Here is a 14,681-nt window from a genome sequence, read left to right on the forward strand (position 1 = left end):
TGTCATTCTGCTTACTGACAGTGAAGGTCAGACAGTTTGGAGAAATGAACATTAGTGGTAAGATCCCTTTATGTCCACTCCTTTACCTGTTAGGTGAAATGTCCCACTGTAAATGGATTGGTTTGCCTTCTAATCTTACAATTTATTCAGATGATTATATATTCTTGCTTGCTGTTTTGCAGACTAAAATATAGTATTACTATAGCATCCTTTTTAATGTAGAAGAATTTGACTTACCTTTACAAGTTGCAGTTCTTCAAATTGCTGCTAGTACAGTGGTACCTCTACTTACGGAGGCGATCCGTTCCAGGGTGCCATTTGCACCCCAAAAAGTCTGTAAGTAGAGTGCCGCTTCTGCGCATGATGTAATACAGTGCTCCTGCGCATGTGCGAAGCGCACAGAACACTTCTGTGCACACACACGTGACGAAACCCGGGAGTATACACTTCTGGGTTTGGCGCATTCGCAACCCAAAAAATCCGTAACATGAACATATCGCAACTAGAGGTATGACTGTAACTTTTTTCCTATAAGAAGCAGAGATTAGCCATTTCTTGAAAATAAGTTTAGCAAAATATGTAATGACCTGCTTCCATATGAAAAATTGAGACTAGAACTTGAACAGTATTCAAGAAGCTTGCAGATGGACTGGAGCCTACTAAATGTTTTTTTTCTGTTAACCCTGGTATCATTCTGGACCAGTTGCCAAGATAGAATTGAGGGAGCAACACTTTGCTGGCTTGATTCCTGGCTTGTTGGCTGGCTGGCTAAGAAGAGTGGTGTTCAGCAACATGTTGCATAAGCTGTGGTCCATTTTATCCGCTGTATACATTCAACTTCTGCATGAAATAGTTTGGAGCGGCTGACAATAATTATGCTGATGACACTCAGTGCTTTCCATCTACTAAAGGTGAAACTGTAGAGGTCCCCCTGACATGGTGTTGTACGGATTTTGCTTTTATTGTTTGCAGGTCGTATGCTCACATTTACTTATGCAGAAATAGGACTCAGAATGCTTTTCACATTTTTAGGATCGTATTGTAAACAAATAATAATTTAATTATGAAAACTATAGTAACTGTGAAGATTTGTGAAATTATAGACCTGGAGTATTCTTCATTGCCTTGTATTCATGGAACCCTCGTGAAATGAAGCTAAAAGCTTATTTGAGAGTAGGCAAGGTTTTCAAATGTTGCTGAACTATTGGAAAGAAGGCAAGCTATACCAATATTGAAACTTGTTGAAGTCTAAAGTTCAGCCACAAGTTTTGTATGGAAAAGATCTACAGCTTCCAGAGCTCAGGGAATTTATGTTGCATTCAGAATAGAATCTTAAAGATTGTATTAGGGACAGCTAGATATATTTTAATGTTGTACTTTTGTTCCAAAACAACTCTATGGTCTAAGAAAATCTATTAGCAGACTTTGTAAACTTTTAGGGTTTGTTGTAAACTTTGAAGGTGGGATTTGTCAGCAGAAGCCTATCACTTTTGCTTGTGTAATGGTGCCTCCCCCCAGAACAGTACACAGGGGGAGGGGGGGGAATCATTCTGTCTGTTTAGCTGAAATGCTGGTGTGGACTCAATCATTAGAAGAGTGAAATTTAGAAGTCCACACATAGATATGCAGGGTATTCAGCAAAAATGCTTTAACTGGATAAATTGTATTTTAATATGCAAAGGGTAATCAACATATTTGGATAATCAATTTCTTCAGGGTAACTGTGAATCAGCTAAGGAGTTTAAATAGGGAATTTATATTTGCTCATACATATTTTTACAGGTCTATAAAGGTAGTTGCTCTTTAGAATTTTACTCATGTATAAATCAGGCTCCCCTTCTCACATTTATCAATACGCTACAGGGAGGTAGCAAGCCTCCAGGCTTGCAAGCAAGTTTGTGGAGAGGCTATGTGACACAATGTGACTTTATTGGTACTAAACCTGTCTTCCTTGCACCCCCTTTACATAATATGACTGATAGAATAGTCTGTAAGAGACTAATACTTGTTCATTTCATGTTGCTCAACTTTGTGTTTGTTGAAAGTCAATAAGATATATTCATAAACTAGGTCCAGAAAATTATTTATCAAAAATTACTAAGCATAATCTGAGAAGGGAATTTACTTTATTTCAGTTGATACCATATATGAAAGGATTGCAGCCTTAGAATATACAGACTAATGTAAGGGTAAGATATTGCTAGGATTCCACTGTTAGTTTGGAATCTAACATCCTTCTGGACCATCTACAGCAGGATTCCTCAACCTCGGCCCGCCAGATGTTTTCAGACTACAATTCCCATCATCCCTGACCACTGGTCCTGCTAGCTAGGGATCATGGGAGTTGTAGGCCAAAAACATCTGGAGGGCCCGAGTTTGAGGAAGCCTGTTCTAGAGAGGTTGTGAGCTGGGGGCACTGTTATACAGTGGTTCCACTCCTTTCTCCTGGGCCGTGTCCAGAAAGTGGTGGTGGGGGATGAGTGTTCAGACCATAGCTGTCAAGTTTCCCCTTTTCTCGCGAGGAAGCCAATTCAGCTTAAGGGAATTTCCCTTTAAAAAAGGGAGAACTTGACAGCTATGGTTCAGACCCCTGGGCTCTCACTTGTGGGGTGCCTCAGGGTTCCGTCTTCTCCCCCATGCTTTTTAACATCTATGTGAAGCTGCTGGGAGAGATCTTCAGGGGGTTTGGGCTGGGTGTTCATCAATATACAGTTGATACCTAGCTCTACCTCTCTTTTAAATCAGAACCAGTGAAGATGGTGAAGGTCCTGTATGAGTGTCTGGAGGCGGTTGGAGGATGGATGGATGCTAACGGATTGAGGTTGAATCCTGACAAGACAGAAGTACTGTTCTTGGGGAACAGGGGGTGGGCTGGTGTGGAGGACTCCCTGGTCCTGAATGAGGTAACTGTGTCCCTGAAGGATGCGGTTTACAGCATGGAAGTCATTTTGGATTCACAGCTGTCCATGGAGGCTCAGTTTAATTTTGTGTCCAGGGCAGCTGTCTACCAGCTCCATCTGGTACGCAGGCTGAGACCCTACCTGCCCGCAGACTGTCTCGCCAGAGTGGTGCATGCTCTAGTTCTCTCCCGCTTGGATTATGCAATGTGCTCTATGTGGGGCTATCTTTTTTCCGAGCACAATTCAGAGTGTTGGTGCTGACCTTTAAATCCCTAAACGGCCTCGACCCAGTATACCTGAAGGAGCGTCTCCACCTCCAGCGCCAAGGGCCTTCTGACGGTTTTCCCTCACTGTGAGAAGTGAGGTTACAGGGAACCAGGCAGAGGGCCTTCTTGGTAGTGGTGCCTGCCCTGTGTAATACCCTCCCGTCAGATGTCAAAGCAATAAACAATCTTTGCTTACTTTTATCTTACTTTTAAAAGACATCTGAAGGCAGTCCTGTTTAGGGGTGTTTTTAATGTCTAATGCTGTATTGTGTTTTTAATATTTGGTTGGGAGCTGCCCAGCGTGGCTGGGGAAACCCAGTCAGATGGGCGGGGTATAAATAATAAATGATGATGAAGATGATGAAATGGATGATCTCTCTCACTAAAATCTAAATAAACTTAGATTTTAAAGTAAACTCTTAAACTTCTTTAGACCTGCTCCCAATCTGTAACACAAACTTTTGCAGTTACTCAAAACTTAATTTCACCATATGGTGATAGCAATGGGTCAGGGTGTTAGGGGAGGGTAGCACTTCTGTTGGGGGACACATTGTGCTCCTTCTGGGGAGTGCATTTTCTGCATGTGCTGCAGAGAAAGGTGAGGGGCAGATGGGGCTCATCAACCTGAGAAAGTAGCCCATGTAGAAGCGGAGGAAACTCTGATCCTAAACCTCCGCTGCCTTGCGGGATATCTTGGGGAGAAGAAAAGCCTAAGGAGTAAATTTTGTATGCCTCCTTTCAACAACTGCTGCAGCCAAACTGATGCCAAATGTACTTCTCTATTTTCCTGTGGACCACACCACCGAAGCTGAGAGGGTGGTCTTGTCATTTGGGCAGGGTGGATTTGATTTAAATCAAACTGATTTAAATCACGATTTAAATCACTAGTCAGTAAGGCTTGATTTAAATCATAGTTTTCTACATAAAGACTAATTCTTGCTGGTATAACTTTAATATGCAAGTAGATGAAGATTTTTAGAATAACAACTTTTCATATTAGTTTTTTATCCCCAGTTTAATAGGTTAATCATTTATATTTGGACAACTTTACTGTTGTACTTAGGAAGGAGAAAAAATAATCATTACCTTAATAATAACAATTTAAATAGATTTATTCAACTGAAACAATAACATTATAGCATATGTTATTTGCTAAACAAACATCCATGTTTGTTAACTAATTTGGCTAAACAAAAACAAATATATATATATTTTAAGAAACTTAGACTGTCAGCCCAGCCTACACATGAAAAACTTAAATACTCCAAACAATCAGAAAAATATTGTTTCTATTCTATTCACTGAACTTCTTGAAACTTAGCACTGAAGGGGTTGTTTCTGTATTCATAGGTTTGTAGAACAATAGGATTAAGGTCTTTTTTTCAACTCTGTTCATGTTATAACATTTTTGCTGTGAAGAAGAGGCATGTGATCTCTGTTGAGTCAAATTCAATTTTGAGAACTGCTAAAGTTAACCAAGCATCTGTGATAATATCTTGTAGGCAGAGAAACTGCACAATAATCTTACAAAAACCTCTGGAAGAGCATGACATTGTGAATGGATTAATGGCATTTATTTACCCCCCAAATTAAACATGTACAACCTTATTCTACATAATTAAAAAAACTAATCTTTATTTCATGATGGAATAACCTTTGGATGGTAATATATTTTCCTCAAAAAGCATTTTAATTTTTTAAAAATCTGATTTAAATCAAAAAAATCGATTTAAATAAAAAAAACTGATTTAAATAAAAAAATCTGATTTTTTGATTTCTTTTTAAAAAATCATGGATTTTTATCCACCTTGCATTTGGGCAACCCAGAACCACCATACACACTGCCAGGCTTGTGCCCTGGGGAGGTCACCTCAGTGCTGCTAACACAGCGGTTTGACTTCACCCCCAGAGGTGTACTCTAATGTCTCTTAAAACAGATGGATGCCAGCAAAGTAATAGGTTTCAAATCATCTGTGGAAGACTAGTGTTTCTATTTAAAAAATAAGAAGAAAAAGTGATAGTTGGTCTGTCTGTCAAAAAGGTAACAATATGCTTTTAAATTATTCCAGGGTTATGAGTATAATCCTGTAACAGAATATATTTTAAATTTTCTCTCTGGTTTTAGAGTAACCTTTTCCTCAGTATGTGAAAAAGACTTCAGTGGTACCTCGGGTTAAGAACTTAATTCGTTCCAGAGGTCCATTCTTAACCTGAAACGGTTCTCAACCTGAAGCGTGCTTTTGCTAATGGGGCCTCCTGCTGCCACTGCACTGCTGGTGCGCGATTTCCGTTCTTATCCTGGGGCAAAGTTCTTAAGCTGGAGCAACCACTTCCTGGTTAGCGGAGTTTGTAACCCGAAGTGTCTGTAACCCAAAGCATCTGTAACCCGAGGTACCACTGATATGGCCTGTCTTCGTAGTTCAGAAACCACAGTTGGCACTAAATTTGGGGGGAAGCTGCTAACTAGTGCAAGGATTACATAATATATGTTACGAGCTGTTAAATAACACTGCTTGTCAAATGATGTTTGGTTACAATTGAAATTGGTTTCAGGCTCAGTGGTACTGTTGGGCAAGTGCTTGCCACCCAGCATCTCTTCACAACTGCCTCATCTTCCTTCCCAGCTTCACTGTTAAGTTCTTTGGGTTTGTATATTCCTTTCTTCTCTCTCTTCCATCTGTCTGGGGAGGACCAGACAATCCACAGATAGCAGACTACAGGAGTGGGTGGACACAAGTGGGAAACCTGGGGTGTTCTTTGTGGTAGCGGGAGACCTACAGGCAGATGGTGGCTTTATTTAAATTGTGATTCAAAACAACAATTTAAATTGAGGATGACTTATTTGTAGCCCTCTAGATCAGTGTTTCCCAACCAGTGTGCCTCCAGATGTTTTGGGACTACAACTCCCATCATTCCTGACCACTGGTCTTGCTAGCTAGGGATGATGGGAGTTGTAGTCTCAAAACATCTGGAGGCACACTGGTTGGGAAACAGTGCTCTAGATGATGTTGATTTCCAACCTGCATCAGCTTCATCTAGTCAGGGATGATGTGAGTCATGGTTCAACATCTAGAGAGCCAAAGGTTAGTAACCACTAATAGTAAAAATCAAAATTGGCAAGCAAAGGCTGATTCTAAACCATTGGTTTAAATCAAGTTGCTCACTGAAAGTTGTTCTTTTTTCTGGAATGATGGTGCAAATAATCTACATTTACAACTAGAATGTTATTCACACTTTGATGCTTTCAAGAAAGTCCTGCATCTCTTTGCACTATATATGTGCATTTTGAATGCTTCCCTTTTTCTCTTAAAAAAGGAAGGTATTTGAAATATAATCATGTAGCGTCTTATGACAAGCAGCCATGACAGTATGTGTTAATTGTGAGAACAAAGGAATCTGAGCAACGGACAATTTTCTCTTCTCTTCTTCTTTCCAGTGGTGTTCCATTCTGCTTCATTCTGCCTTGGCCCTGTTCCACCCTCAAAAAAGCAAAGTAGCAAACAAAATGAAATGCCCAAGACTGATAGGTTGAACCAAAGTCTGAGAATAACTGGGCAAACTAGAGAAGATTTTCATGAGATGAAAATGACATGCCTATGTTTGGTAGGTAGAGTGTAAATAATCCTATTTGAGAAATGATCAGATTGGTTCCTAATTTACATAGAAATAGAGCACTCAACTTTTTGGGATAGTTACCTGAAAACTGCTTTCTCTCACATGTACATGCTCAACTTTTAAGAACATTTTAAGAGGCCTTGAGAATGGTCCCACTTTCTGAATTAATGTAGATGGTAACAGGTAGCAGGACCTTTCAGGTTTTTTGTGGCATCTTTTCCCTTTACCATAAAGAGTTAAAACACTGCTGTTTTCCTCTTTTTATCCTGTTGTTCTTAATTATTCTATGTTTATATTGAAAGCTACCTTGTGAATCAGTATTAAAAAGGGGGATAGAAATATTTTAAATAAAAAAAGACCTTGTACAATCATAGTTCCTCTTGTGAGATTGAAAGCTGCTGTGGAAGATCTTCCAACCTTCTGGAGCAGGTTTGGGAGAGTTAATTGGGGCTTAGTTAGGAAGGGGTCCTTCAGAGTTATTGCGTGGGGAAGTACTATTTATTATTTTCTGAAATCCCCTCTGCATATTTCACACATGATTGGGCTACCTCATACAGACATAATTAAATGTAAGAAGGATATTACTTTGCTCCTAAAAAACTCCACCAGTCTTTTTTTTTAAAGCTGTGCACTTTTATTTACTACTACCACTGTTCCCTTATTATTGTCATCGTCATCATGATTGACCTGGAAAACCATTCAGGCTTTATGCATTTGATCTGTTATATTTACATTAGATAGAAAAGCTGTTCATCAGTTAAACGCTTCAACTCTTTGGTACATGGGTTATTAGAGGTGAATAATGTGGATTTAAAGGATTTAGTAATTCATTCTAAAACTCATACTACATTTTTAATTTTTTTTTTAGTTTTTTGCCTTTTAAAGCACAGAACACCTGCTATCTAGAATACTCATTTTATCAAGATCACAGAGATACTGTAATCCAGATTAAAGAAGCAGTGATAAACAGTAATCCAGTTTTTGGAATTGATTGTCAGTGATATTTCTAAAGATAGATGTGATTTGAGCATTCAAGGGTTGGAGGGACTTGCACAGCTTTTCAGCAGATTTTCAGGACCAATTAGAAATGAAATTGGTTTGTAAAGTAGTACTTGTAAATTATTTTAGCTTGATACTGTTTGGAATACAATTTTGATTAGGTGGTCTTATTTTTATTTCACGTTAGAGAGGAGGTGTTGGCCTTGAAATGTTTCTGGATTTGTAGAACTGTAGATTGTACCTACAAGTGTTCAGCTGCCTGGAGTGTACAATGCATTACGGCCCTGAGGCTGGAGCACTGAAAAATCTCTCATTTACCTAGCTACACATACATTCAGAGGTGGGACAAATGCACCCAGTGAATGGAATGGACAGTGTGATCCCAACTCAGATGTTAATTGTGGAATTCTTATCAATGCTTCTTTTCTAGCAGATTCCTCTGAAGGAGGAATAGTACCTTCCAGAAGTCTATGGATAAATTATAGCCACCAAGTTATGCTTTCCAAAAACAATGATTCCTTACATTTCATAGACAAATGCACACTTTTTTTTTTAGTACAGAGATAATCTGTATAGGAAAAAGTGGACACATTTGCATTGATACGAATGTGTAGATGGGATAGTCACTGATAATTAATATGAATTCGAACTAACATGGAAGTAAATTTCCCTCAATCCTGCTTTATCTGGCTTTAAGCTTCGGCATCCTTTTGAAGATTGATTTCAAACTATTTCTTAATATAGACATGGAACAAAAGAATTTGTTGCTGCTAACACTTGCTAGACATAATGGCAGGCTGCACACATAATTTGAACATTAAACTGATATTCATGCAGCTGTGAGGTGGTTTAAATCCTGCCATTTTGAGGAACATATCTTGAGAACTACCATGAAGCAAATGATGGGGCACTGTTTCTTCTGTTTTGCCCAAGCCTGCTTTGTGCTAATACTTGGTATTGAGCTTAGAGAAAGAAACAACAACATTACATGTAGGCAATGAAGACTTCCCACTATCATTGCTTTTAGATATTCATCAGCTGCTTTCATAAAACTATATGCCTATTTAAAACTATTTTGTTTTTGCAATTCAGGTATAGTAAAAGATTTTTATCTTCAGTACTATCTACTTTGATTTAGGCACTGTCTGATTTATTGAAGTATTACCGTGTTTCTCATATTTTAAGTCATCCCTACAAAATAAGCCATGGCAGGATTTTCCTGAGTTGAAGAAATATAAGACATACCCCAAAAATAAGCCGTAGTGGTGGGAGCAGGTCTGGATGGCGCCATGGAAGAGGAAGATGCCTGTCAGCGCCCGGAACCGGCTGCTGCTGCCCCTCCAAAATGCCCAGCAGCATGCACCGCGCCAAGCGCTGACCCGGCGGCGGGACTGGCAAGAGCCACAGCGCCCGCCGCTCCAAGCCCCGACCTGGCGGCGGGACTGGCAAGAGCCGCAGCGCGTGCTGCTCCAAGCTCCAACCCGGCGGCGGGACGCAGCAAGAGCCGCAGCGCGCGCCGCGTGGAACCCCGATCCGGCAGGACCCAGCAGCGTGCCCTGCTGAAGCGCCGACAACGCGCCCAGCAGCGCAGCAGCAGCCAGTTCCGGGGCGCCGAGCCGCGACAGGAAGAGGAGGGACGCAGCGGGACGCAGCAGCAACAACAAAAAACACCCGGCCGAGCCTCCATTGGCCGCCGCGGCTACCACTCGCTGGTCCCTCCCGGAGCTCCTTTGCGAAGAGGCTGCCCCACCGGAGCTTTGAACTGCTGTGCGCGGAGGCAGCAGCGGCGGTGAGTCTCGCTGGGAGCTCGGCACCAAGCAGGAGCAAGTGAAAAAAGCCCCGAGCTTGAGCGCGCTGCGGCTCTTGCTGCGTCCCACCACCGCGTCAGGGCTTGGAGCAGTGCGCGCTGCAGGTTTTGCCGGTCCCGCCGCCGGCTTGGCGCTGGCGCTGCTCCAAGCCCCGCCCCGGCAGCGGGACGCAGCAAGAGCCGCAGCGCGCGCCGCGTGGAGTCCCGACCCGGCGGGACCCAGCAGCATGCCCTGCTGAAACGCCGACAACGCGCCCAGCAGCGCAGCAGCAGCCAGTTCCGGGCGCCGAGCCGCGACAGGGGAGGTACCATACTGTAATTTTTTTTAAAAAAATAAGACACCCCCCCCCGAGTAAAAAAAATTATAAGACGTGTCTTATAATATGAGAAACACTGTAAGTGTCTAAGCTTTGACTATTGAAATAAGTAGAATTGACTGGATTATGCTTATTGTTAAATGTAGCAGTTGGACAGTGTTTCAGAAGAATTTGTTCTATGGTTATATGAAGCTTAATGTAACTGCTGTTTTATTGTTAATAGTGAACAATTCCCCCCCCCCCCCCACATACTTTTCTTTATTTAGAGTGCCTTTGTGGGACAGGTGCACTGGATATATAGATTAATTTTAATATAGATTAATTAAAATATATTGATTAATTTTAATCTGAGTTAGTATCACAGTTGAGAATAGTAATGTGTTGGTGTTTTCAGTACGTATGTAGTTTTCTGCTCTGTTTTTGAAAGTGACAACTCTTGTAACAGCTCATTGTATATAAATGATATAATCAGATCTGATTATTCACTATTTAGAAATGTTGACTAGACCTATTTAATTTTACAATTCAGAATGTACTTGTTATTTGTTGGAAGTAGCTATATAATATTTTCTAACAAATGAACATCTGCTAATTTCATAGTATATGACTGAAGATGTTCTTGCGTTTGTGTTTTTGTAGTTGCTAGTCTTTACTTGATGGAGCATAGTGAGAAGTGACTATCAATTTTTAGTTTTTCTCATGGTTAAGATGTGCGAAGGATGTAAAAGTAATATTTTCATTTGACTGACATTTAAGAGTTGTCAGAATAAAATATAAAATTAACATATAGCTCAGATTTGTGCATTAAGCAGAAAAAGATCGCTGGTGGTTCTGCTTGTTTAAAAATCCTGTAATTTGTTTCCCAAAGCTCTGCATGCAGTGATGCAAAAAGAATTGCAGCAAAAGTAATTGCATATTCAAGAGTGAACAATGATGCTTGCATTAGGTAAAATATGGGGACTCCATAATGTTTGGCTGGCCTTAATAGGCAACAAAGTGGTCGTTTCTAGAACTACTTCCCAAAATAGTATGTCTTGTCTCTGATTAAGAAGTTGGGAGAGTAAATTGGCCTGGCAAGCATAGTGCTTGGTAATGGTGTTCCAAGTGTCTTGGCAATGCAGCATGGTTTCAGGAGCAATCTCCAAATCTGCTTGGAAGCCTAGTACAACTGTGGGGATGATGCCCACTTCCTCTCCCCAGCTCTAGAATTGGAAAGACAACTGTAGCAGGCAGGAATAGTTACATGCCCCAGAGGTCAGAGGATCCACTCTCTCCGGGATGGAGAATCTCTGGTCTGCGGACCCATCTATGCCCACCAAGAGGTTAAATTTGGTTGCTCTACTTCTGCCTCCTCCTCTTAGTCTTCTCCTTTAGTCCCTGCTTCATCTTGCTGCATCCTCTTCCTAATTGTTTTCAGGACTTAGTGCCACCTGTGGTTGGTCATGCAAACGACAGCATGACAACAGACCAGTGAAATATAGGCTGGAGAGATATTCTGTTCTGGGGGAAATTGAGTAGCAGTAATTAGGACAAGATTCTGTTAGTACTTAAAACTACAGTCATGTTGATTGTTATCTGAATGTTTATTGCTGTATTTTGAAGAAAATGGTGATTTTCCCCTCTTTAAATTTCAGTTCAACTTCGTTGGAAGAATCCTTGGGCCCAGAGGGCTAACAGCTAAACAGCTTGAGGCTGAAACAGGATGTAAGATAATGGTCCGAGGCAAAGGGTCCATGAGAGACAAAAAGAAGGTAAGATAATTTAAAGATAATTTTAAAACTCCTAGTTTGTTAGAAGAGCTTGTTTATGCTATTTATATGTTATTCATTGTTTGTACATATGATTATTTTATGCTGATTAAATAAACCTTGAGGCTTTTAGCTATATGGGAACTGTGTGTGTCTCGGTGGAGAGGACTCTAGAATTCATAACTGTGCCTACAGTATCAAGTATTCAAAGAGCTTCAAATGCATTATCTTGATAATCCTTTCAACATCATTGTAAGTAGGCCAGTACTAATATCCCTATAGCAAATTGAGGAGTTGAGACATGGGAACTTACTTAAGGCTGATAGTGATTTCATGGCTTGGAGTTCATACTTTTGGTGACATTGTAGATATATTATGACTGGGTGGTTGATTACAACAGCAAGAGTCCTAATGACAATAGGTTACTTGAGTAAACAGCTTAAATTATTTTCTATGCTTCATCTTCTGCATGCTGAATGCAATGTGACCTGTGGAAAGATGCACATGACATTCATATTTTGAAAATGGTTCAAATTACAAAGCTCCAGCTAGTTAAAATATAAAATTTGGTGATCTCAGGGGATAATGATGGCAAACTCGGAGCTAGATACAAAATTCTGAAATAGACAATGACTTGGTGGTGGAAATCAGTGTTGTGCTACTCCAACTAAAAAGTTGCTTGAAATAGAATCTCTTGAGATGCTTGAAATAATATTACAAACTTTTTCAACTACAGTATTTCTCTCCGTGCCCTATTGTCACAAGCTGTTATCCTTGAAAATATTTAAGATACCATACTAGAAAATATCACAATTAACTATCTGTGAAACAGGTAGGTAGCCGTGTTGGTCTGAGTCAAAACAAAATAAAAAAATTCCTTCAGTAGCACCTTAAAGACCAACTAAGTTTTTATTTTGGTATGAGCTTTTGTGTGCATGCACACTTCATCAGATACACTGAAACTTAGTTGATCTTGAAGGTGCTACTGAAGGAATTTTTTTATTTTATCTGTGAAACAAATATTGCCATCCTTCACTTAATTTTAGTTCAGTCACAAACCATGTAAATCCAAGGTTTAATATCAAGGTCAGAGTGGAATCAGTGGATTACGTTGCTGTTTAAACCATGCACCAGTTGGTTCCTGTTAAAAATAAATAACCCTTTAGATTGATTGCAATTTAAGACTCGGCACACTGCAGTACATTACATTGGAAATATAAACAAACAAATAAAAATATACAGTAAATAATCAATCTCCTTCCCTGGTTTCCTGTAAAATCGTTTCCAAAACTGCATCTCCCCCTTAACTCCTTTTATTTAATTATTCTCTGGATTTCTTCCAAAATCACCTTTTAATTGCTTGACTTTAAATTAATCCTGCTAATATATTGAATTGTTTACAGTAATTTAAACAATCCTAATATCTCCCCCATTCCTGTTTAAAAGCATTTTCTTCTTGATTTCTTATTCTTCCCAAAAGTTTTGCCATTTCTGCATAGTCCAGTGGTGGCGAACCTTTTAGAGACCTTTATTTTCAGGGGATGTCTTATTTCTAATTACATGTCCAGCCTAGCCTCTTCCTTCGCGGCCTCCAGAACTGTGCCTATCACTATGTCTTATTTTCGGGGTATGGCTTATATTGCGCAAATGCTTAGAAATACTGCTACGGCTTATTTTATGGGTATGTCTTATTTTTGGAGAAACAGGGTAGTGAGGATGCAATGGAGGTAGCAAAGTATTCCTTCTTTGCTGCTTTCACTGGCACCAGAGAGGCTCGATGATGAGCCCTCCCCAGTGTTTGATTGCATTTGCTTGAACTTTTCTTCAAGCAGTTTCCCAGCTTGTTTCCTATCCCTAAGCTCTGGAGTATAACAGGGAGTCAATCGGGCTCCATGAAGTGGGAGAGGGTGCTTTAGGGACTATCTTGTCAATAGCTTGAGCCATTCAAATAGTCCAGAAATTGTCCAGGGCTTTGACAGGAGTGCCAGTCATATCAGCTGAAAAATCTCCCAGAGCTGCCTGGAAATCCATTGGATTCATAAGCCTCCAAGGGTGGACCATCTTCATAGTCCTCCACTTCTGCAGAGCGGGAAAACTGCTCTAAGCCTAAATCTCACCAGAAAGTGATCTGACCATGTCAAGGTCCAGCAGTTGGCCTTGCCACATGCATTGGACCAGTGACATTGGGAGAGCCTCCCCAGAGCCAGTGACCTCAGCATGGATGTTAAATCCCCACCAAACCAGCAGTCTTTTAGTCCTCAACACCACCTCCAAGGCAAGCTCTGTTAGCTCAGGCGGTAAACCAGCAGAACCCCCAGTCTATCCTATTCCCCACCCCTAGATAGAGAGCCTAGAAATAGAGGCGGTGATTACTATAAACCACATCAACTCCCCCTCCCCGACCCTCAAGTCTGTCTTAATGTTACACCAAATACCCAGGGTAGCCACAGTTGGGTGAGAGCCAACTCTAGCCTGCTCACTCACCCAGGTCTCAGTGATACAGAGCAGATCAGCCTCCTCATACACAATCAGATCATGGATGAGGGAGGTCCTACTCTGAAATGACCTAGCATTCGACAACAGCGGTCACCGACACGAGGGTTGGCTGACAGGACAACCACAGTTTCCCAGGTTGGAGGAGGGATTGGCACACAGCCACAATGGCCAACTGCCTGTGCTGTGTGCCCCTTACCCAACCAGCCCCACCTTCCCACACCATGCCTTCCTCTGGCCTGAACCACTGTGATTGCTCCCCCTACTCTGTCCCACTGCTCCTCTATTTCCAGGCACATCTTATGTTTTTTATTTAAAACAAACCAAAAATATATTAAAATTCCACAAATTAAAGTCATTTAAAAACATTTTAAACAATTGCAGCAGTAAAACCAATAACACAGCCCCGAACAAGAGCCCTTAGACCATGGCGATCCAACACACGTCCCAAGGGCCACATGCAACCCTTGTGGTAACTGAAGCTCTGGGCTTGGGGAAGAAGGTGTGACAGTTCTGACCAGGCCCTAGAGTCTTGC

General features: G+C 40.9%; 1 protein-coding gene across 10 annotated transcripts in view; it reads left to right on the top strand.

Annotated features, from left to right (window-relative positions):
* The window catches only part of QKI (QKI, KH domain containing RNA binding), a 125,838-nt gene that overhangs the window by 48,597 nt on the left and 62,560 nt on the right, over positions 1-14,681 (top strand). For 9 of the 10 annotated variants that reach the window (XR_009557358.1, XR_004692152.2, XM_035108588.2 and 6 more), the window contains exon 3: positions 11,539-11,655. Coding sequence is in view for 8 of the 10 variants with exons in the window: in XM_035108588.2 (XP_034964479.1) it covers positions 11,539-11,655 (117 nt within the window). In the remaining 2 variants the exon portion in view is untranslated. Of the gene's footprint in view, positions 1-6,602; positions 6,770-11,538; positions 11,656-14,681 lie in introns of all 10 variants that reach the window. The other variant, XM_035108594.2, reaches the window with a different exon arrangement.

The sequence above is a fragment of the Zootoca vivipara genome, chromosome 3 (assembly GCF_963506605.1).
Source record: "Zootoca vivipara chromosome 3, rZooViv1.1, whole genome shotgun sequence".
Taxonomy (NCBI): Eukaryota; Metazoa; Chordata; class Lepidosauria; order Squamata; family Lacertidae; genus Zootoca; species Zootoca vivipara.